We start from the raw sequence: 22693 nt of genomic DNA, 5'->3' as shown, positions 1-22693 counted from the left end.
TTTTCTGTGTGATACATTCTGGTGTTCTGTTATTGAGGCTGCTGACCTGATCTGCAAGACTGGCACAAGTAAAGCAGTTACTGTTTGGCTGCAGCCTGTCAATTTCTGCATTTTTTAATTTGTTTTAGATTTGTTTTAATTTTCCTGACAGTGGATTGAAAGAGAAGATAGAAAATTTAAAACCTTAAATGAACTCAGAGATGGGATTTTTTGAGTTAGGACTCAGTATCCCAACATGCTTTTTTTTATAAGCCCTGGAGATTGCTTGTCTTTTTTTTTTTGATTGATGGTGCTAAAGTGACTTGTCTTTCTGGCAACAGAAGCTTAACCCTTGCTCTTTTTTTTTTTCCTTTAGGCACTCAGTGTTACTGAAACTCTGATCAAACCTTTGGAAAGATTTAGGAAAGAGCAGCTAGGAGCTGTAAAGGTTTGTCCCTCATTTGCCTTTATGATAAGTTTGTTTAATTTCTCTACTTGGATCGCAATGCAATAATGACATGTATTTGGCAGAGGGAAACTGTTGTTTATATTTCATCTGTTCACACTTCTTTTCTACTTTGAGAACTTGCTTCAGAAACAAATGGAAAGTGTGCTTAAGAAGAGAAGAATGTGTCCTTTTCCTTCTTTCCTCCCCCTCCCTTATCTCTTCTGTCTGGAATAAGAGAAATACGGCTAACAGCCTAATGGGTAACTCTGATTCACTTTATTCTTATTTGCAGTTGCACAATCAAAAGCTGAAACACATTAACTACCCAAAGGAGTTCATCTGCATGCTTTTAACCTTATTTTTGCATCCTGTAAAGTGAACATTGCTTTTATTTTACTTGAATAAAATCACTCACTGCTTTAAATATCACTCATTGTTTTAAATAAATCACTCATTGCTCTATGTGAGTGAGGAAAAAATAGCGATGGAAAGGCTTAAGACAGGATCTCATTCAAAGTACTTTTATTTTAGTGAAAGTTGTCAGTAACCTTTCTAACGTTGCCACTACGTTGTTTGTATTTATAAAACTAAGCGTCATGGGTTAAATACAGACTAGCAATTGGGTAAGTATAATGAGGACAATTTTCACCTTGCTGTATCTGTCTACCTTCCTTCTTACTGTTAGAGATTTAAATACTTATTTGAAAAGGGGGAAAAATTACTGCTACTTATCACCATTTTCTGTTCCAAAACTCAATTCATACATTTTTAAACTACCACTCTGCCGATGTTTTATTTTATAATGTCATGACTTCGCCAGCAGTGATATCTAATGTCTCAGATAACCTTTCAGTTTCAGGTGAGCTATACGTTTTGACTCCAGCAGGAATGATTAACATGTTCTGAGTTTGATTTCAGTGTTCATGCATGGAAAATACTCTGATAATAAATCATTGCAATTTAGTAGTGCAGTGGTCTCTGGTCTTTTATGGATGTCAGAAGTTCGAACCAACATACAGTAAAAACTGTAATTTAGAGTCGTCAAAGGAAAAAGAATTTGTTCTAAATATAATATATCATCATAGTTATATTTAATGGATTATTTCAGTATTTGTGGTGTTAGAGGACATTACCATTTTTTGGGTGAGAATTGCTATGTTTTAAATTATTTCATGATCTTCACTCGTTTCCTAGTCAGAGTTCTGTCCCTGATGTTTCTAGCATGAAAATTTACATTCACATAGTCTGAATATCACACTTTGTTTGGATGCATGTGTCTTCCCTCGTCTTTCCCTGCAACTGTTTCCATGAAGTTGAAGCTCTTATTGGTAATTTGGCCATTTTGTGGATAGAACTCCCAGTGAATTTAAATACAATGGTCTTGCCTAATTGTAGAACACAGACAGAAAAATACTCTAAAAATATTTAACTCCTTGAATATTTTAACTGAATATTTATTCAGTATAATCAAAGTACTGTCATTGGAAATATAATTTTGCATAGTGCTGAAAACTGTGTTACGCCCTCTAGTAGCAAAATGTATCTGGAACATTGTATGGGATGAGCCTTAGGAAAAATATATATGTATATATCTACTGTGACAAAAGTTAAATCTGTTGCCTCATATTTTCCTGTATTTTACATCCCTTGTTGATGAAAAGGTCTGAATTAGATTTAAGAAGATAAAGAAAAGAGGGGGAAAGAAGTTAATCTCTGTAGTGCTTGAAGCTGAAAAAACTATTGAATTACTCCTGAGTGAAAGATCTTACTGCTCTCATCCCCAGCTGCATGTGTAAAGTTTCTGATTGTTTCTGATTTTTACCTATTTAGAAGTAAATACCTCTCTTCTTTTCTGGCAGCATTCAAATGTTTATCCGATCAATGGAAATTTTGCTAGTATAAACACACATCTTTTTTTTTCCCCCACTCCTCTTTTTTCCAAACCTTGCTTATGCTAACATGTTATCTCTAATTAATCCCATATGCATATTGTATCATTTCTCAATTGATAAGAAATATTGTGGCTTCTTTTTTAAAGAAAAGATACTAGATACATGACGGAGGAAAAAGTAATATTTTTGCTAAAATCCTTTACTGAAAAGCAGTCATAAACAGCTTAGATCCTCTTTATTGGAATGCCATCTTGAAAATCAAATCCTCCAGAGAACAAATACATGGGTGAATTATTAAAAATGAAAGATTAAGAATAAAAAATGCGTGTAGAGTCTAACCAGCATGCTGAATATAATTGAGCAAAATTCCTAATTTCATTGAACTCATGGTCTGTTTCTGATGAGCAAATCTGTGAGTGCTTTAATAAGGGATTTAATATTTTTTTTCCTTTTTTAAAGCTTTATTTTCAGCCGCAACTCATTATACCGAAAATAGCTTGAAAACTGGTTGGTTAATTCCATCAGTACTGACTTCTGTCTTAACACTGGAACTAAGAAACTAGAAATGAAGAAATGAAAGGGTTGTTTGACGATGTCGTTGTCTTAGATCCAAGAACTCAAATTTCCTAGAAACTTTTTGTGTCTGTCTCTTTTCCAATACATTGCTTTTGATGGTCAGACAAATGGATTAGTACACACAAATGCTATATGTGTGTGCTTGTGAGAGTTGCTCTTTTGCTAGCATGATTTTATGTTCTGTGGAGATTAATTTTTTTGTCATGGGTGCAGCAGCAGTCTAGTAGATGTGGGAATTTAGTACAGAGTTCTTTGATTTTAAAATCAAGGAATCTTAAAGAATATGAAGCTGTATTCACTTTGGTTTGTGGGCTGTGAACCTGGTGGAACCTACTCAAATGATCTTTTCATTCTTCTACCTAATCAGTTATAGAAAGTTCTTTTTTTAGTGAAACTGATGTCTCCTGTGAAGTCCTCTATTCAAAAAAACAGGAAGATGTGGATGAGATGTGGATGATCCCTGAAAATAATGAAAAACGCAATAAATAGAAAAGTTTTTTTCTAATAATTTTTGTAAGCGTTCACTTGTGTGATAAATTTCACCATAATGATGTAAAGGAATTTCAGTTTAAGTTAGCCTTCAATTTTTTTAAAGAATTGGTTGGAAACATTTTTCTTAGTTAATGGAGCGTGATATTTTGTTTTTCTTTGGTTAAGTAGAACTTTAAAAGAATAAAGAAAGGGGCTTTTCTTACATTTTTATTTATAAATGAATGTTAATTTGTTCCGGTGTATAGGAAGAAAAGAAGAAGTTTGATAAAGAGACAGAGAAGAACTACAGTTTGTTAGAAAAACATTTAAATTTATCAGCTAAGAAGAAAGAGCTACAATTACAAGAGGTATCGTTGCTGTTCTTCTTCCTTCAAATTACAGGATTTTGAGCAGATAAATGTGTTTTATGCAAAAGAAGCATTCACAGAGGTAAACAAAAATTTCTGTCAACTAGAAAGGTTGTTGAGAAAGTTGGTATTTGCTGAACTTGATTTTGTACCCTCACTGTTCTCTGATTCAAGAGTTTTCCTTGAAACATATATGAAACACTGTATGTCATGTTCTTTATATAGTTAGGAGAATATTGAAGTGCAAATTTATTGTGAAAAACAATTTTGAGGATCCACTTTTTTTTTCAAGTAATGCTACAGAAAAGTTGTTGACAATTTATAACTTTAAAACAGATCTGTTTTCCCTGGCACTCCTTCTCTCCGTGTGGGTTCATTATCATCATCCCTACTTATAATAGCTTTTATTTCTGGAGCAACAGCAAATAATAAGCAAGAAAAGAGCAGAGAGATCTTGCAGAGACTTGCTGTAGGCAGAAGGATTTTGTTTGAGAAATAAAATTGTGCCAGAATTATTATTGATGCTTAATCTATGAATGCTTTGTATCATTAAAATCCTAAGAGTAGGAAAACTTTTCTTGTACAAACTTGGAAATAGTTGTATATGTTTGCATGGGAGCTTCCTTATTTCACATTATGTTTGGCTAGTTGTGTCAATTCCTATCTGGAGTAAATAAAGGTTGTGGATATAAATTTGACAAAAAAAAAAAAAGATGAAAACCATGTCATAGTGTAGTGTGTCTTACAGCACCATACATAGCCTTTGACTCTGTTAATGGAGGGATATTCCTGAAATTTCACTGAGGCATGGTCTGCATCTTATTTCTGTATGTCTCTGTGAGCACATGAAGTATGGTGCAACAGTGAGCAAGTTTGCTGGGTGCACAGGAAGATTCATGCCTCAAAAAATAAAAAACAACAAGGGCAGATGTTGTAATTTATTTACAGGGGAACTGAAAGGAATTGATAAAAAAAAGCTGTATTGGGTATTATATTCTTGGGGGGTGGGGACAGACACTCAAAACAATAAACAACCAAAAAAAGAGAGAAGCAGGCTTATTATTAGACTTTGGTAAGACTGCTCTATATATGCCACTGATTAGCTAAGCATCCTAGCAAACCTGCTGCATTTTTCTATGTCTGTACTTCACTGCACGTGTATATCATTATAAGCTTTGCTAGCAACTCTAACAGTTCCTATATTGCATGGTTTACAGGATGCATCAAAATGGCCTGACTTTTTGAAACATTTCTACTTAATGATGTGCGTATCAGTGCTTTCTTTTTTTTAATGGCATTTGTTGTTATGCCTGTTTAGCCACTGACAGATTTTGAGCACTGAGCAGCAAAGCAAAGCACGTCTTAGGGCAAAAGTGTCCTAAAGCTTATTTGAATTATCCTCTTAAAGCATAGTGGTCAGTGTTCTGTCTGAAGGATATAATCTCGCTATTTGTGAGAGTATGGTAGTAAGTCTAGTCCTTCACTTAGCTTTTTCTCTATTTCCTTCTGTAGTTTAGCACAGAAGCTTTAATGGAACTTATAACAGTGTTTTGGTATTATCCCATGGGCAAAGACTAAGTGTTAACCCCTTAAAGGATCCCTCTATGCCCTTCTTTTAATGCATTTGAATGAAAGTCTCCATTACCCAGTTCTTGAGGTTTCATAGTTTAATGAGGGAACGCATAGCACAAAAAGTAACTTAAAGAACTAATTCATATATGCTAGAAAGTTAAATATTTATGTAAGAATGAATGGCAGCTGAAATATAACTGATCAGGATCTATATGATATTGGCATTTTACCAAAGCTGAGTTAAAAATTAGCTGCAGCTAATAAGGCTGCATTTTTAAATATTTGATGATCTGTGGAAACTTGTGAAATGTCTGCCAATAAAAGAACACTTTTTTTTTTCCTTCTTGGCTGTTCTTGTCAATCAGAGTGAGCAAAGGTGTGAGACAGGTATAATAGCATTCTGGCTATATGTAGCAGTCATTTGGGGTATAGAGGAAAGCTTACAATACCAGTGAAGTGCTTTTCAGCAATAACTTTTTCTTTCTCAACTGGAGAGTTGATTTCCCTTTTTTCTGATGGAAGATGCTGTTAGCCCTGTCTCTATGGCAAGCACCTTTTCAGCATTATTATTGCTCAAGTACTTCCTATGATTTATTTGGCTTGGATTCCATTGAAAAGAGGTTGGAAGAACTGTTATCGGAATGTTTCTAAAAACTTAACCTCATAAATCAAAACAAGAATCAAAACAACATACACTATCTAGTAAAAGGGAATTGTTGCTTCCCTTTGAAAGTAAATGAATGAGCTCTGTAGTAAAGGAACAGATCCTGGTCTGGAACAAGTTAAGTTATCACTTGCCACTTGTATGCAATACTTGTATCAGTTTGAAGCTGTCTGCAAAATGTCTTTGAAACTTCATTAGCTATATTCTGTTTGTAGGCAGATAGCCAAGTGGAGCAGAATAGAAAACACTTCTATGAGCTGTCCCTCGAATATGTATGCAAGTTGCAAGAGATTCAGGAGCGGAAGAAGTTTGAATGTGTGGAACCTGTAAGTACCAGTGAATTCAGTCTACCCTGTTTACTTATAATGGATGGAGAAAGCATGCAGTTCGACAAAGGCCAAGGAGATGTTTTCTGAGAAGTTGTATGCAATTGTGTGACTTAACAGAATTGAAAGCAGTCTTGCTACATGTGTGCAAATTCTTAATACAGACACACTTAACCAAGCAGCTCAAACCTTATTTTAATTATCACAATTGATTTAGATCCATTGACATTGATTTTCAGAAAATGTGAAATCTTGTGCAGTATTGAAAAAAAAAACAACACCTTAATTTATGGTGTAAGTTAGAATAGAGGATTCAAAAGAATGATGATAGGGTCGGTCTTCTTTTTGCATTTTTAAAAAAATATTTTTTAACACTGAAATGTTATTCTTGACTCATGTAAAGATTTTTTTTCAAGTTGAAGGTTTCACTTAGAGGCCTGTTAATTTATACCTACGCTTCTACACTAAAAGGGTGCTTCTGACTAAAAAGCTCAGTATCAGGTAGTCTGTAATGTTTGATTTCAAATGGAGTTCAATCTATGCACAAATCAAGGGGTTCCACTGGAGTTCAGTGAAAATCATACATGTGCTGACAAGACTTACCTGAGCCTCTGAGAAGAGTTACTAAAAATTTCCTGAAATGTGAATTAGCTTTGTAAGATAAATGCAGCTTTATAAAGTACCAAGAGAACAATAAGTGTAATACATAGATAAAGGGAGGATGGATTGTAGAAGTGATTTCCATTCACTTGCATTATGTGTTTTTTGGTCAAGTCTCTCCATTTATTCTGATAAAATTATTTTAAAACAATAATAAAAAGTCCCAAATGACCTAATCAAAGTAACTGCTCATTATGGAATTAATGAGAGCTATAGATTTTAATATATCTTATTTCTATATGAAAAACTGTTGAAATAAAATCCTTAAGAGGGAATAAATTGCTTTAAATATTTTAACATTGTTCAAGGAATGGTAAAATTTCCTTTTCAATTCATTTTTTGTTTTCAACCACTTAATTTCACTTTTCAGAAAACTCTCTGGATGGGGTTAAACTTATCAATGTGTATTATATCAATGTGGTTATTCAATGTGTATTTGAAATTTTCACTAGTAAACTGAGATTTAGTTCCGGGTTCTTATCACTGTTTCCCTACTTAATGCTTTAAAAACAAACAAGAAACCAACCATGCATTTGTGAAAATGATTTATTTGTATGCGACTTAAGACTTCATTAAATACATTCTTTGATTTGTTCTCTATAATAAAGAGAGTTGTTGTCTGTGTCACTCAGTTCTTTCCAACTACCTGAACTAAACAGGAGAGATAGGCACTGCTGCACCCTCATGCAGCTTGTAATACAGAATGCAGTCATTCTTTTCTTAAAGTAAAACACTGAAGTCAGAAACTGCAATACAATCATGTTATGGTTCTAACAGAGTGTCAGGTCTGGGTGCAATGATGAGTAAAGCTGCTGCACGGAGACCTTCTTTCACCCAAACCCATTAATTCTGCTATGAAAGTCATCTCAATGCGCTCATTAGAAGGGAGAGAAATAGTAACTAAAAGACAAAGATATTTATCACCTTGTGCACAAATTTATTCCAGACATCAATTGTATCAGAGCAGCTGATGGAAAACATGACATAGGGAAGACTGGGAGATAGTAATATACGTTGCTTACAGTCAAATTTAAAATGGAGATCAGTTGTGAAATTCCAGCGATAGGACCACCCAAGAATTCATGTATACATAGCAGAACATTTAGATCCAAATAGGTATTCAGAACTTGTGGACACTGCTGGAACTATGTTTAAAAAAAAGTAATTGTAGTCTTTTACAGAAAGATCAGAGATGACATGCAGCAATCATTTGAGTAAATGAAGTTTTACATTCTGATAAGTCTTTTGTTTGTATTTCAGGTGCTATCATTTTTTCAGGGTTTGTTCACTTTCTATCATCAGGGATATGAACTTGCTAAAGACTTCAGTCATTACAAAATGGCCCTGCAGATAAATATACAAAATGTAAGTTGTGATTGACATTTATGCCTCTTGAAAGACTTTTTGCCAGAAAATATTTGTATTACCAAAACTTTCCTCATCGTGTTAGTCCATTGCTTGTGAACTTCGAGGACATAGTGCCATCTTCTGGCTAACCAAGCACATCTCTAAACAAATCACTGCTGCTTCCCGTGAGTTCTCATTTCGTGGTTTGTAATACACTTCTCAAAAACAGCTACATCCCTGTTGATTTGTGGTGCAGAACTGTATAAGGAGACTATTGGTGTTAGCTCAGGATTGAGAGTGCAGCAGGCAATGTGACAGTTTGAAGGGTTGAAGCAATGGGATTGGCAGAATCAGTAGTCAATTGTCTGTTTTCTTCAATGAGATTTGTTAAAGAATAAAACTTGCTCAAAATGAACACTGCTGTGCCAAAGGCCTTTTGATAGCAAATAAATCATGTACCTTGCTGCAAACAAGCAATTCATGATAGCGCATATGTTTTGTTAATCTCCAAGGGCACCTGGAATTAAGACACTTCCAGGAGGCTGCAGACTAATTTTAGAAATGGCTTAACTAGCCGATAGCAGGGAGACAGAAACGTAAAAGAGAAGACTGAGGTTATTGTAATACACAGCAACATGATTCATGTGTCACAATACCATTCTTGTCATTTTCTTTCCATACATCTAAGCCTTCATGTTTTCTTAGAGTTGTTGTTTGGTTGGGGTAGGGGAACTAAATAGTAGTAACTTCATAAACAGAAGTCAGATTTCCTGGGAGAAATTTCAGGACAAACTTGCTGCTTCTGTATGCTTCACTTAATGGAATAAGGAATAGCACACAATGGCAAGTGGTAGAGGGGAGCTGGTTCAAGACAAGCAAGAAGTAGAATGTGAGGGAAGCTATGATACAGTATTGAAGAGCTGGATTTCAGATTGTAAATGGAAAAGAGCCAGAGACGTAGTCTGAAAAAGTGATGAACAGAAAGAAAGCTAATCTCAACAGATGCATTTTCAATAAACCGCATGGTATTGCAGTGTGCCCTAGGAAATCCAGAAGAGATTGAACATCACAGCTAAAGTTTTATGAATAGATAGAAAGAACAACCTGGATTTCAAAACACAATATAGAGAAAGAAGGTAAGGCTTAACAACCCTCTGCAGTAAGAGGAGAATGAAAAGATGAGTTTGCAAAGATCATGAGGACATGCAGCATTCCCTGCTGTATTGAAGATAAAGAAAACATTACAAAGGAAAAATGAACCAGGTCTTGGCTGTCATACAGCTGAGCTGCTAGCAGGATAGCGGATTGACATGTTAGAAATACAAGGGTACAGGATTCAGTACAGAGAGCCTAGCTGTGTATGAACAGTGATTTGAGACTTCTCAGCATAGCTGTAGTAATTTAATTCAAGGGGGTGACCACAAATAATTGCGCTCTAATCTGTGGAAGTAAAGCTGATGAGTACACTTTGATTCTTTTTCTGTACTAGAAAGTTTGCCGCTGAAATTTCCTCACTTGTCTATGTTTTTGGAAGCAACTGGGTGGGGTGAGAGTTCAGAGTAGCAGTTTCTTTCACGTAGATATAAAGTACTTTGTATCTCAAATGTAAGATCTAAGTTTTAGGCTTTCATCTGTGTTCTACCGTTTCCTGAGAAACCAAATTATTGATCATGCATTAATGCTGTGGAAGTTTAGGAAAGCTTCTAAAAACAGGTCTCTACCTAGCTTACTGTCCTAAGAGAAAGACCCCCTATATATATTGTTCCATGAAAGTTCAAGTGGACCTGTAACAACCATTCCCCAAACCTTTCAGCTTCACAGGATCCTGTTCCTTCTTTTCTGTAATAGTTTGGAGCTGCATACATCTGTATGTAGTATAAGGATGTCCACGGTGTTCATCTTGACAGACACATTTTACATGTGTCTTTGCTCTCTGGTCTGCTGCAGTTCATATCTTCCCATCCTCTTAGCCTTTCTTTTCATTCAGGTCATCTTTACTTTAAGAATTACACTGTTGATTTTCTCTCCATACCATACCCCAGACCCCGCCTTCCCAAAAAAGGAGGAAAGAAAAAGAGAAAACCCAGATTTTATCCCAAGCTCCAATAAGTCAATTCTTCCAACAAATAATCTTACTCTCTTGTGGTAGTTTTGCATGTCTAACTCTATTCCCTGTGCTCCCTCAACCCTTGCTTGCTAAGTGCAACTGGGGCTTTTCTCTTGTTATCTCAGTTCTGTGCCCAGCCCCATGCATGGATCATTGCAGCCTTGATGATTTCTCTCCTGACCTGCAAACAAACTGTGGCTTCCTAGGGAAGAGGAGGACATAGCTTTGCTGATGGAGCAGCTCTAATATTCTCCTGGTTAAACTCAGCTTTGTCACGATACAAAGGAAGATAGGAAGATGGTGTTGAAACAGCATCCCTTTCCTGTCAGTAGCGGGTTGCCCTACATGTAGGTGTGAAACCACCACTATCTGTGCTGTCTGTGGTCTGACTCACATCTGTAATTCAGTGCTCTTAAGTGAGTTCAGTGCTCTCTGTGTGACTCTTGGGCAGGAGGAAGCTTTGAAAGAGAGATTAGATGGAGGAAAGGGGTGTAGAGAGAAGCACCAGCTGGAATTTTTTTTTGAGCCTTCAGGAGCCTGTGGCATTTCTTCCCACTGTTCTCAGGGTGCATGTCGCACACATGGATTTGTGATCACTGCACAGCTAACACAGAAAAAGGTCCTAGCAGAATCCTCTAGGAGCAATCAGTGCTCAGCCAGTAAGATATAGATATGAACAGTTTGTCACAATCAGCTTTTGCCTTTGCCTTGGGTAGAGAGCGTAGTTTTTATTGCATCTGTTCTGGGGAATTATGAAAAAGAACTCTGAAAATTGTTTGGAGCCTTGGAAATTAATTTGTGTGGGTCTGACTCATAAATTTGTGAGCAGATGTGACCTGAGACTGAGACTATGGATGTGGGGTGGGTTCAGACCAGTTGTTTTGCCTGCAGGTAAGAAGGCAGTTGTTTCTAGACATCACTAAAAAGAGTATCTTTAGCTTTTGCCTCTAAAACATATGGGTATGTGTGGCTGCTCTGATCAGCTCGCATGGACTCTGTTTGTGCCCATCAGTAAACTCCTTCCAAGCATAAATCTAGAATTTGCACGTACAGATGACCAGCCAGGCACATACTGTTAGCTGTCTAGGTACAAGAATGGATACCTGTTTATATTTCTGATGTATTTGTCTGTGTGTGTGCAACTGCATGCTTTTCATGAAAAGTCGAAGTAAGGCATCATTTTCAAAAGCTGATCCATTTTCAGCAAAATAAAGGTGCTTTCAAAAAGCAACAAGGCATATAAGCATGCGTCTGGAAGTACGTGCTTTCCTCAAAATGCACGTAACCAACTGGGCAAAATACCTTCTTGAGTATATGTTTTCAGTTTGTGCAATTTGGATAAGTGGGTATGTGGAAAAAACTATTACCGTGCCTGTTTTGGTATTTGCTCATTGGCCAATTGTCAGTGGTTTTCAGACTGAACTGAAGATTTTCTTGTGTCAGGTGTGAGCTACTCTGTTATTTTGTTTAGTTCTATTGTATACTTTATGGATGGTGTGGTTGCTTTCTGCCTTTTTTTTTTAAACTAGTATTTTAATAAATATTTCTCTTGCTACTGCTTAAAATTTTAAAGTGAGTGGCACCCAGCAATAATAATCATCTGGACATTGATTTTTTTTTTCTTTAAATGCATGCATATTTGTTTTGCATGATTCAGCCTTTGCGTGACCAAAACATTTGGTATGTGAATGGTCTCAATGTATATAAATTGTTGGTGACCTTCTTGTCACGTTTTTCTCAATAACCACAGAGAATCCTTTCCTTCCTGATAACAAGTAAGGATCTCATGAATTGAGCCAACATTTGCAGTAATATTTTGCTTAGGAAACTTCAATTTTTAAATCCAAAGTCATTCAGTATTTCAATTCTTTCTGAACAGGTCAACGCGTTGTTTTAGAAATCTACTCTGGCTGTTCTTATGTGCTTTCCAGTTACAACAATTAATGTCTAAAAGACGCTTTAATTTTGTGTGTTATCAGAAAATTTGAAGGTAGACGTGTATGGAAATTGTGCACTGATCATCCTAAAATGGCCTTCTATCATTTTCTCATTTTATAAATAATAGTTACTATAACTGCTATCTGCCATAAAGAGTAAGTTTTTCTTCTGCTCCCTTTACTAGTGGGTTTTTGCCATCTTGTTTTAGACGCGAAATCGTTTTGAAGGAACAAGGTCAGAGGTAGAGGAGCTCATGAACAAGATCAGAAGAAATCCTCAGGAACATAAAAGAGCAAATCACTTCACAATGGAAGGCTATCTCTACGTACAGGAAAAAAGTAAGATATATTTTTGTATTCCTATAGTGCACATAATGCGCATGCAGGCAAGGCTTATTTCTACAGATAGCATGAAGACAACTTACAGCTTGTTAAACAGTCATCTGAATAAACGTTCCGAGTCTGTAATGGCAGTGTTACTTTAGGTGATAAAATAAATGTGGTAAAAGCATGACAGTTTTAAGCAAGGATTGACTGAATTCAAGTAAGTTTTATTTGATTTTATTTTTAATGCCTTAGTAATGACCTCCCCTAGAGTTGTCAGACGTTTGTTGTCAGACAGCAACAACATGAGTTGTCAAATTAGTCTCTGAAAATCAGGCCTTATCAGTTTAGTATGATGAAATTGACTGTCATTTCCTTGGTTCAGTAATATGCTTTCATCACCTGGTTGTAATCATAGGGCTAAATAAACCAGGTTATATGCTAGGTAGCTAGTGTTGAAAATCTTCCTGTGAAGATGTCACACATCATGTCAGTACTTCGAACAATTAAAAATTCTTCTCACTGTAGTAAAAAGGCCAAATAAGATGCAGAACTCTTACTTCTCAAGAAATAACTATAAAATCTGTTTGTTTGTTGTTTAAAACATTTTGTGTAAGCCATGTTTGTTGGATATGCGTTGTTATAGAAAGTTTGTTAGCTTATTTTGGGGAGAGATTTTACTTTTATGCTGTTTAATCGTATTGTTTAGGTAAGGACTTCTGTAAGACATCTCACAAATAGAAGACTACAACATTTTTGGTGGAATCATTAGTATTACAGTGTTAGAAATGAGATTTTAAACAACTAGTAGTAAAAATAAGAAAAACAGATACGGTACAAGATCATTTCACTGGCTTTAGTCATCATGAGCTTTAGAATGAGCTGGAAGGATTCTGAAGAGGTGGGTATGTCTGAAACTGAGTTGGGGAGGAGCAGGGCAGTGAGACCTTCTAGTTTCAGGATCAGTGAAATCCGCTGTCAGCTTAAGTGAGTCATGAAGATTTTCCCTGATGCTTCAGGGCAGAACACATCAATAGAGGATTCCTTTGCAGGCCTCTTTAATTTTTATTTTTTTAAGTAAATTAATAGAAGTGAGGAGATAACGGAGGGTCAGAATCCAAGTTTTAATATTCAACATTATGGTACACATTATAGTGTATGCAGTAGGCGGCTGATCTTTGTATCCAATGTAGGGTGTGTACTGTTGAATAGTTAGGAGTGAGTTTTGATGTCAGAAAATGTAGTCAGACCATAATCAGTAGATAATGTGGTGCTTATAACATAGGTGCATTAATCTGCAGTTATTTAGCTTCAAGTTATCAAATGTGAAACTAGATTTCCATGTTCTGCTTTTCAGTTTCCTAGGGATATTTATTTTCTTGGGAAAAAATGGTTTTGTTTGTATCTGAGGTAAAGATATATAGTGATAATTCTTTCCATTGGTCATTATGTGTAAATATGTAATATAACATATATCAATTTTTAGAATAGTAATTACCACTTAGCATTTGCATTACTTTGTATAATGCTCTTAGTTCATTACTTTGTTTTAAACACTTCATTCTTAGGAGTTAAATAGGACTTCTAAGTAACATTTTGGATAGTAAGAGGAGGAAACACAAATTGGAAATAGTAGATAATACTTAGTGCTTCCATTTATGTAGGGCCTGCTCCGTTTGGTTCCAGTTGGGTGAAGCACTATTGCACATACAGGAAAGAGACAAAGAAGTTCACCATGATCCCATTTGAACACAGATCAGGAGGGAAAGCTGTAAGTATATTTTTGTATTCTACTCTTATCAAGATGAGTGGATGTGTCAGATAAGATGTGTCTTTTCCCTCTCCACCTCCCTGCCCCTCTTTGTCTTCTTTCTTCATGCAATTCAGTTTGCCATTTAAGGGTATGAACTTAAAGTAATGGAATGGCTTAATAGATAAGCTTTCTGCAGACTTTTCAATTGCTTGCTTTTAGAAGACCAGACAACATGACACAGTTAACATGCACTGCTTTATCTGTGAAGTATTTAACTTGTTAAAGTATAAATTAAGAAAATACAATAGATTTAAAAAATTCTTTCTTACACTCTCTAGTCAGATTTTTCTTTCGTAGATGTAAGTACTAGAAGAGGGCCTGGAAATTATATTCCTGTTAAATAGGAATGTACTGACAACTGAATGTAATTTCAGGTATCTTTGATAGCATCTGAAATATTCAAGACCCAAGACTCTGTTGATCTTTGAATGGCTTTTATTTGTATTGAAATAGTTGGGAGTTAAAGGCACTCAGCGCCTTCAGAGACGAAGCATTAAATTAATGTATTAATATGTATGAAATGCATTTTGTTGCAAGGAAAAAAGATATGTGAAGATTGAAAATAATGCTCAAGTCAGTGTTCCTATAAATGTAGCACCCTGCCCTATCTTCAGATTTGGATAGAAGTCACATTGTTCGAATTTTATCTAGGTGTTATATCCCATTAGTGGAAGATGGCTTTCATAATTTGAGGGCTGTGTATATTTACAAATATATTGAATTGGGAATAATCTTTCAAAAGCACCAGAATACCTGCTGTACTGAAAATGGGTGGTAGTTGGCTTCCTTAATCATATCAATATTTTATGATTTTTTTTAATCCCAATTTACTCTAACTGTAGTAAGCAATGTTAGTTAATAAAGTATGTGTGTAAGTATTTGGCCTTCTAAAACACTTAGGAAGCCCTTTTTGCTGTATTAAAAGATATCAGTGCAATTATTCCTTCATTTACCTCCTGCCTCTGGAGATGCTGAATAAGACAAAAATAATTAAAATGTACAATTAATCCTAATTAAAACTGATACAACTGATGTGGCATTCACAGAAGAATTTATTTGTTTCATTTCTCAATTCTTAAGGGTAAAATACAATCCTAGTGTTGGTTGGTCTTGAAGAAAGGACTGGGTCTGTAAGGCAGATTCCAGAGAGTAAAGAACACTTTGTTCTAGTTCCTATAACAGTAGCCTTTAATATGGAGATTGCTGTGTCTGGCATACAAGAGGAGAATGAAAGTCTCTTACACTCAATGTGTGCTTATATTGTTACATGCAAAACTTTTCTAACAAAATGTTTTTGTTAGTTTAAATTGCTGTGATCCTGTGTCACATTGTAAAGTGCCAGCTAAAATCAACGTTATATTTTTTCGTTTATGTCCCCTAAATGGCCATGGAATTTATGCACTGTTGTGTAGTGACCTGAATGGCAACCCTGAGTGCATTTTTTTGCAAGTATCAGTTTTCAGTAAAGCTTTTGTCATTATTTTAATGTAAATTCATCATACTTTTTTTTTTTTTTGGTATTCCTGACTTACTGAAGCTTTCAATGACTGGCATAAAGCATATAAAAACTTTCTTTTCATAGGGTGATGAGGAACTCTTCATCCTTACGTATTGTACCAAAAGAAATATAGATACCATTGACAGGAGATTCTGTTTTGACTTAGAAGCTTCAGACAGGTAAGCTTATGAAACACACTAGAAAGGACTGTTGGCTTTTTTCTTTCTTTTTTTTTTTTTTAAAATGATCATTCAAGCTTCCAGTGGGAAATAGTTACTGGAGGAGCTTGCAAGCCACTGTCGTAGCTTACTGCATTTTACCTCAGCTGTCTGTAGCAGAAGCAGTGAGGATCGAACCTGAAACGTAGACATTGTCCGAGGTATCACATAAAAGAAAAGCATAGAAAAAAATAGATAAACTGTTGTTAATTACTGTTGTTGTAGTGAATTAATGTGGCTTAACTTAAAGCACACATAGCTGTAGTGAAAAACTATGATCACAGTGGATAATTCATACAGTCTTGACCATATTGTATCACAAGCCTGCTTTCCAAAAGTGTCATGTTGCTGATGGTTTATGCTGGATTCTCAGACTGGAAATAAAATCATTTGGATTTTGAAGCTTTTTGTGGCTGGTTTAGTAATGTAATGCATTTTGAATGTTGTTGCTGTTGCCTTTTTGAAACACTGCCATTCTGTTGCTTTATTTCAAAAGAGAAGAATTGCTTATTTATAAATTTTGCTAAAAGGATCTTAAAATATGATGAATATTGCTTTTCCATCAGCATTGTAGTCTTCCTTCATTTATGAAGGTGAGAGAATCCAACCTAATAAGGCACTGCAGTTAAATAGCATTGTGGTAAGGCCATGTTCTTTTGGTGTGTTAAATGCTAGATATAAGTTGATGAAGTCTTGCTGAGTTTGCATTCACCCCTTTTGAGCTGTTTTTACCCAACACATTTCCTTATAGCAATTAGTTGCATTCTATTTTATGATGTAATGGATCTTCAGGTTTACTTCTTTTTTTCCCCATCAAATTCGTAACGCCACTCACTTAAAATGTGTTGTGGTCAATGTTGCCAGGCCCTTCTGTCCTGTGGTGGCTGTGCTGCAGATCTGTCTGTGATAATGCTCACAGGCACATGCCCAGTCTTCGGTCAGATGCTGTGCTTAGCTGGTGAGGCCAGTCAGGCCAGCTTGCCTAAGGCATGCCTGTTTCTGTAGCAAACAATGGGTGAAGGAATGCAAAACTACCACTGCATCTGAAAACTTTCAGCATATGTGGGAGATAACAAGGTACCATTTACAGCTCTGTTTTTGTTTACAGCAGGGGTCTGAACTTGCAGTTGTGATTTGATGGCGATGTGGTTTAACTGTTCCAACACTGTCCCGATGTTAGGAAATGGAGTAGAGATTTAAGCCCTTGACATAACTCCTCTTGGGTCAGTGTACTGATCAGTATGGAAACCAGATTCCAAATTGAGTCTGATAGTCACTGGAAAAGTACCACAAGAAATGTCAGTTGATCCCCCTCAGTATGTCCCCTCTAGAGTTCTGGTATCTGGAGTCGAACAGAGATGGATGGATAGCAGTGCTTCCTTGATCCCGCAAAACAATTTTTCATTCTGTTCTCGTAAAAGTGGGAAAAATACAATCCATCTTTCTGTCTAGATATAATAGACACAAGTAGTCCACTGTGACCTTGATATCACACATTTTTCTTTTAATAATATATGTGTGTAATACTGAGATGTTCCCATGGAGATTAGTTCCATGCTGCAGGCCATTAGCTCGTTTCCTTGGTATCAGTTCAGGACACACTTATCCCTCAGCTTGTCCAAGTTATAAAGTAATGTATAGATTGACGGCTGGCCACGGGGTTTTCTTTGTTCCTGTGCTTTGGAAGGAGGGAAGACAGGATAATTTTAGGAAGAACTTTTCAGTAGCAAATGTTCAGCCTTTTAACTGACGAGCATAGTTTGCTTGGATCTGCTAGCTGAATGTTTACAGATTTTTCTTTTTAAAAGAAAGCCAAAATTATTTTTTCCTTCTAAATGAGCAAATGTAGAGAAGTTTAAATCTTAGAAAACAGACAGCAGGGGTCTCCTGTGTAATGATGATAAAGAAAGAGCATTATACTAATACAGGAAAAGAAAGAGAAAAGGCTTTGTCTCTTTTGACTTTAATTTGATGACAAATAATATTTTGTGAAGCATATACTGAGTTTAATGTATTGCCTCAAGGTGATAATCTTTGATATCGTGATGGTTAAAATTTTACTGAAAAGAAAGTATACAAGAGTTATGAGAGTAACTTTGATAAAATTTTGATAATTTTTTTGGCAATGAGAAAATGAACTAGAAACGTCTCTGGTTGTAAACATATAAACTGTGTAGACTGTTACAGTTTTGAAGTAAAAGTGGAATTTGTTCTGTTTTTCTCTATGCTATGATTTTTGAAATCATTTCTCCCTACAGGTATTTCCCTATTTTGCTACTGGAAGATAGGTTTAATCTGAAAAAGAGAGGGAGAGAGAGAATGTAGAGAATGTTATGAATTAATTCTATATTTCTATCTGTCTCTATGTAATGAGATTTACATATTTGCCCAAAATATTGGCAGGCTGAATGTAATGATTTTTATAAATTTGCAGAAAAAATAATTACCCAAACAACCTATTCTGCTTTTAACTCTCCTTGCTTTGTACATTATGTTGAACCACACAATTGCTCCTTTTCTTTTCCTATTATATAAATACAAAGTAGATTTTTGTTAATCTCTGTTCAATAATCCCTATGTCCCATGGTTGTCCATGTTGCTTGTTAGGAAAGTTATAACACTAGAGTTTTGTAAGGACATGCTGCATTAAGACTTGATTATTTTGATAAAATAATTACTGGAAAACTATAGTCAGTTAGTGCTTTAAAGTTAGTGCTTTAAAGTTGAATTTGTTACTTTTTTCTCCCTGTGTAATAGCACACCAACACAAGAGCAAGTCTGTTTAGAATTCAGAAAGCTCAGTAACTCTCAGCAAGCGTTAGAATCAGTAAGCTATCAACAATGAACTGTTTTAAATAAATAGTTTGGAGATTACATTCACTTTCCTTTTTCCTTTCTATCCTCTCTATTTCCTACTGTGTGCATCATTTCTATTCCTTTTATTTCAATGAGGAGCAGTGTTCAGTAATTAAGCAAAACCCTAGACTTTAGGACAATGAGCTTTTGAGTGCAGTTGGAAGTGGAGTTTGACAAGACCATGTTTTAGTTGCTGGTGAATGCAGTTACTCTGTGTGGTTGCAGGCCTGGAGTTCCTGTGACCATGCAGGCGTTTTCTGAGGAAGACAGGAAGCTGTGGATGGAAGCCTTGGATGGAAAAGAAGCTGTAAGTGATGTTTTTAATTTTTTTTTTTTTTTTTTTTACAGAATCACAGAATTGTAGGGGTTGGAAGGGACCTCGAAAGATCATTTTTGTATTAAAATAGAGAAATCCCTCCCTTCCCCCTCTTCCTGACCACACTTGCACTTTAATAAACTGAATTTATGTAGTTTACAAAATGATAGATTCATTGAAGAAGGAATAAAAGTGAAATAAAACTCAGGAGAGATGAGTAAGTTGGTAAAGCTCAGCGTTTATGTCTGTTAATGCTGATACGAGGTATTTTTCATTGTAACAACAGCTTTGGTTTTTATGAATGGTTTCCGATCACAATGGTAATATTAGTATTCTAGAAAATGTCTACAGTAAGCATGTTCACTTAGCCATATGCTGACGTACTGTATTCCAGTGGCAAGATTTGCATGAGTTAGTTGTGGTATTATTTTTTTTTACAAAATAGATCAAAAAATATCTGTGTCATTGGAAATAAGGTTGTACTTAAGTTTGCTTAATTTCTAGTTCACATCAAGAAATGGATCTGAGCTGCAGAATTGAAAGAGAGCAGGAGATTGTTCTTACAATTGTAAATATTACATTGGTCCTGTAGGCCAAAATTAACGGAGCAGTCTAGTCAGTGACACAGTTGTGTCTCTGTCACATTAGTTGGCTACTGGGGATTTTAACAGTAGGTTTTATTGACGTTGTTGCAGAAATCTCTTTTAATCTGCAGAGGTGTTTATTACCATCACATGCTGTCTGAACTGTCCAGTAAGCTTACAACTTCTGGGAATGCTGAGCTGGAACCTAACTCCCAGGATTCATCAAATGATTTCAGTGAACTGTGGGAAATTAATCTGCAGAGAAACATAGGAGAATGGAGCACTCAAATCACAACTCGTTTTAGTGACTACAGCTGTGCTTGTTCTGCTCCCCAAGGAACCATGTTTATTGAGAATTTTTGAAAATTTTCACTCCTTAAAAACTGCAAATCTTTACTTTCTGAGGGACCAGAGATCTTTTGTCCTACTGTTCGAGCTGGTAATATGTTCTGGTGATTTGTGCCTACCGGGCAGTAAGATGGAGAGTCTTTTGTTTCTGGTTTCATACAATTCTTTAAAATAATTAGTCTTTCTACTCTTTCTCTCTTAGCTGTTCATCAATTTGAATAAAGCAAGTGCGAAACGAGAGGGAAGTAAGTATTTGAATTACTACTGAAGTTGATTTTTGTTAACACTTTACAGTAGAGAAGTGCAAATGTAAAATTTGTCTGTGGTTCCAACTTAATTAAATATCGTATTTTTAATCTTAAGTTCTGAATATACTTTTTAGATCTTTTGGTTAATGAGTTTCCACAGTAACACAGTTTAGTACATATGTAAGAATTGTAGGATTGGACATAAGCTAAACAAACAGTCTGGTTTTGCCAATTTAAGATCACGCTTGAAGTGACTTAAAAAGGGGTTAATTTGAGACTGTATCGCAATTTCTTAATCCAGATTGTGTGTACACATCTGTTTGAATGCATAAATACGGTTTTAAAAGCAGAGCTGAACATGAAGGTCAGCAAAGACACTGAATGCATGTATTTAAAATGTAAGCTACATAATATGGAAGTAGAAGAGATGGCTTTCTTTAAATAACATCAGCTTTCTTCAGTTAGCAAAGTATATGAGTTAAAACAGCTATCCTTCTTGCATTATCAGGGAATATGTGCTTAAAAAAAATTGTTGGATAAAGCTGTATTTATTAATAGAAGTTTTTCCACAGATTTTTATTTTAGTGATGCAAGCCTAGGTCCCCAGGAGCAAGAAAGCCAGATGTTTGGGGGAAGGGCAGTTTTGCAATATAAGCTTTTAAATGAAGTTTTGATGTGAAGAAAAAGAACAAGATAGGAACAACAAAGGAATACTGGATCTCAGCTGTTGTCCTGTTAATGCATCTGCTTCTATGTAGTCAGATCATTAACTGCTGTGAAATGATATACATGTGTCCTGTATCTTTAGCGTGGGAACTCCTTTGGCTTTGGGTAGGCCTCAGTAAAAGCCTGCTGTTCGTGATTATGTTTTTTCATCATAAGTACTTCCTTGTCCCATTTGGTTAACTCTCTCAGATGTTGTCGATGTTGCAGTAAGTATTGTTAAACTCCATTTTGCATCTGCCAACATATGTACCAAATTAGAGATCCCATTCTTCAAAAGCTGCTGCTGTGAACAGTTTCAGTGTAGCCACTACCACCAGAATGTGTCTTAACTTGGCCTAGGTAGGGCTGTGAGAAAAGGGGAATTTCTCTAGAAAAAGTGGTGAAGTACTTCTGCTTCAGAATATTTACAGAGTTTTGTCTGAGAAGTACTAGCTATGTGATTAAGTCCAGCCTTATTTTTCAGCAAAAGGCATAATTGTAATGGTGTTTTAAAGCTTTGTGAACTTTTTTTTCTTTTAGGTGCACAATTGGATAAGATAGGATTCACAGTCATCAAAAAGTGCATCAATGCTGTTGAAACACGAGGTAATGATCAATCCAACAAAACACTTCTGAGTTCCCGTAGCGGGAATGGAGCAGTTGGTCTGCTTTTAGAAGGCCCGGGTGATCTAGTTTCCTTGTAGATCTCTGTGAAAGACTTAACGTGGTAGAGATTTCACTGATTACATTGACCAGTGCAGGAGCTTTCTTCCATCCAATTCCAGCCTTTACTGTATTGGCTCTGCTTCAACAAATGTGCTTTCAAGAAGTGCTCAGAAGGGAGTAATAACACCTCCTTAAAAGGAGGCCAATACTGGTGCACAACAGCTGAGAAGATACCCTTTATCTTGTAGGCAATTCCTATACCTTTGCTTTACTGTTGGAAGAGACTAATTAATTTTAGTATTCTGTTTGTTGACTTTGAAGCTTTTCCATTCAGTCACAGAAGACAGAAGAACAGGAGCTAAGCAGGCAAGTGAATAACAAAAAGTATTGAAATATTTCTGGTGGAGTTACAGTCGCAACAGAGGCAAGGGTGCTGTCAGGCTTACTATTCTGTACACTTGTTCTTGTACCTGCATAATTGGGAACAGAAGAGAAAGGTCTATACACAGACAGTATTCAAGAGGTATTTTTTAATTTTGTTTTGGAAAGTACTTAAGGAAAAAATTCAGTATTGAATAAATATTTAGGGTTCCAAGAATGGATGTAGGTGAGCTTGCTACCTTTTAGGAGCTCAGCAATCCACAGCTTTGGTTCAATGAAGTTGATTCATCCATAACATTTCAGAGAGTTGATTATTTTCAGTTTACTGATTCTGAACATAACATCAACTGCACTAAAAACAAACAAACAAAAAAGGCCTAACAAACAAA

The 22693-nt window shown here is 35.8% G+C and overlaps 1 protein-coding gene across 3 annotated transcripts in view; it reads left to right on the top strand.

Annotated features, from left to right (window-relative positions):
- Positions 1–22693, top strand: part of ARHGAP10 (Rho GTPase activating protein 10) — a 144170-nt gene that overhangs the window by 53808 nt on the left and 67669 nt on the right. For all 3 annotated transcript variants that reach the window (XM_083833629.1, XM_083833630.1, XM_083833631.1), the window contains exons 4-13: positions 356–427; positions 3633–3734; positions 6186–6296; positions 8217–8321; positions 12557–12686; positions 14336–14442; positions 16067–16161; positions 19282–19363; positions 20507–20549; positions 21798–21863. In XM_083833629.1, the coding sequence (XP_083689755.1) occupies positions 356–427; positions 3633–3734; positions 6186–6296; positions 8217–8321; positions 12557–12686; positions 14336–14442; positions 16067–16161; positions 19282–19363; positions 20507–20549; positions 21798–21863 (913 nt within the window). The remainder of the gene's footprint in view (positions 1–355; positions 428–3632; positions 3735–6185; positions 6297–8216; positions 8322–12556; positions 12687–14335; positions 14443–16066; positions 16162–19281; positions 19364–20506; positions 20550–21797; positions 21864–22693) is intronic.

The sequence above is a fragment of the Anser anser genome (assembly GCF_964211835.1).
Source record: "Anser anser genome assembly, chromosome: 4".
NCBI lineage: Eukaryota > Metazoa > Chordata > Aves > Anseriformes > Anatidae > Anser > Anser anser.
This window is presented reverse-complemented; position numbering and strand designations above follow the sequence as displayed.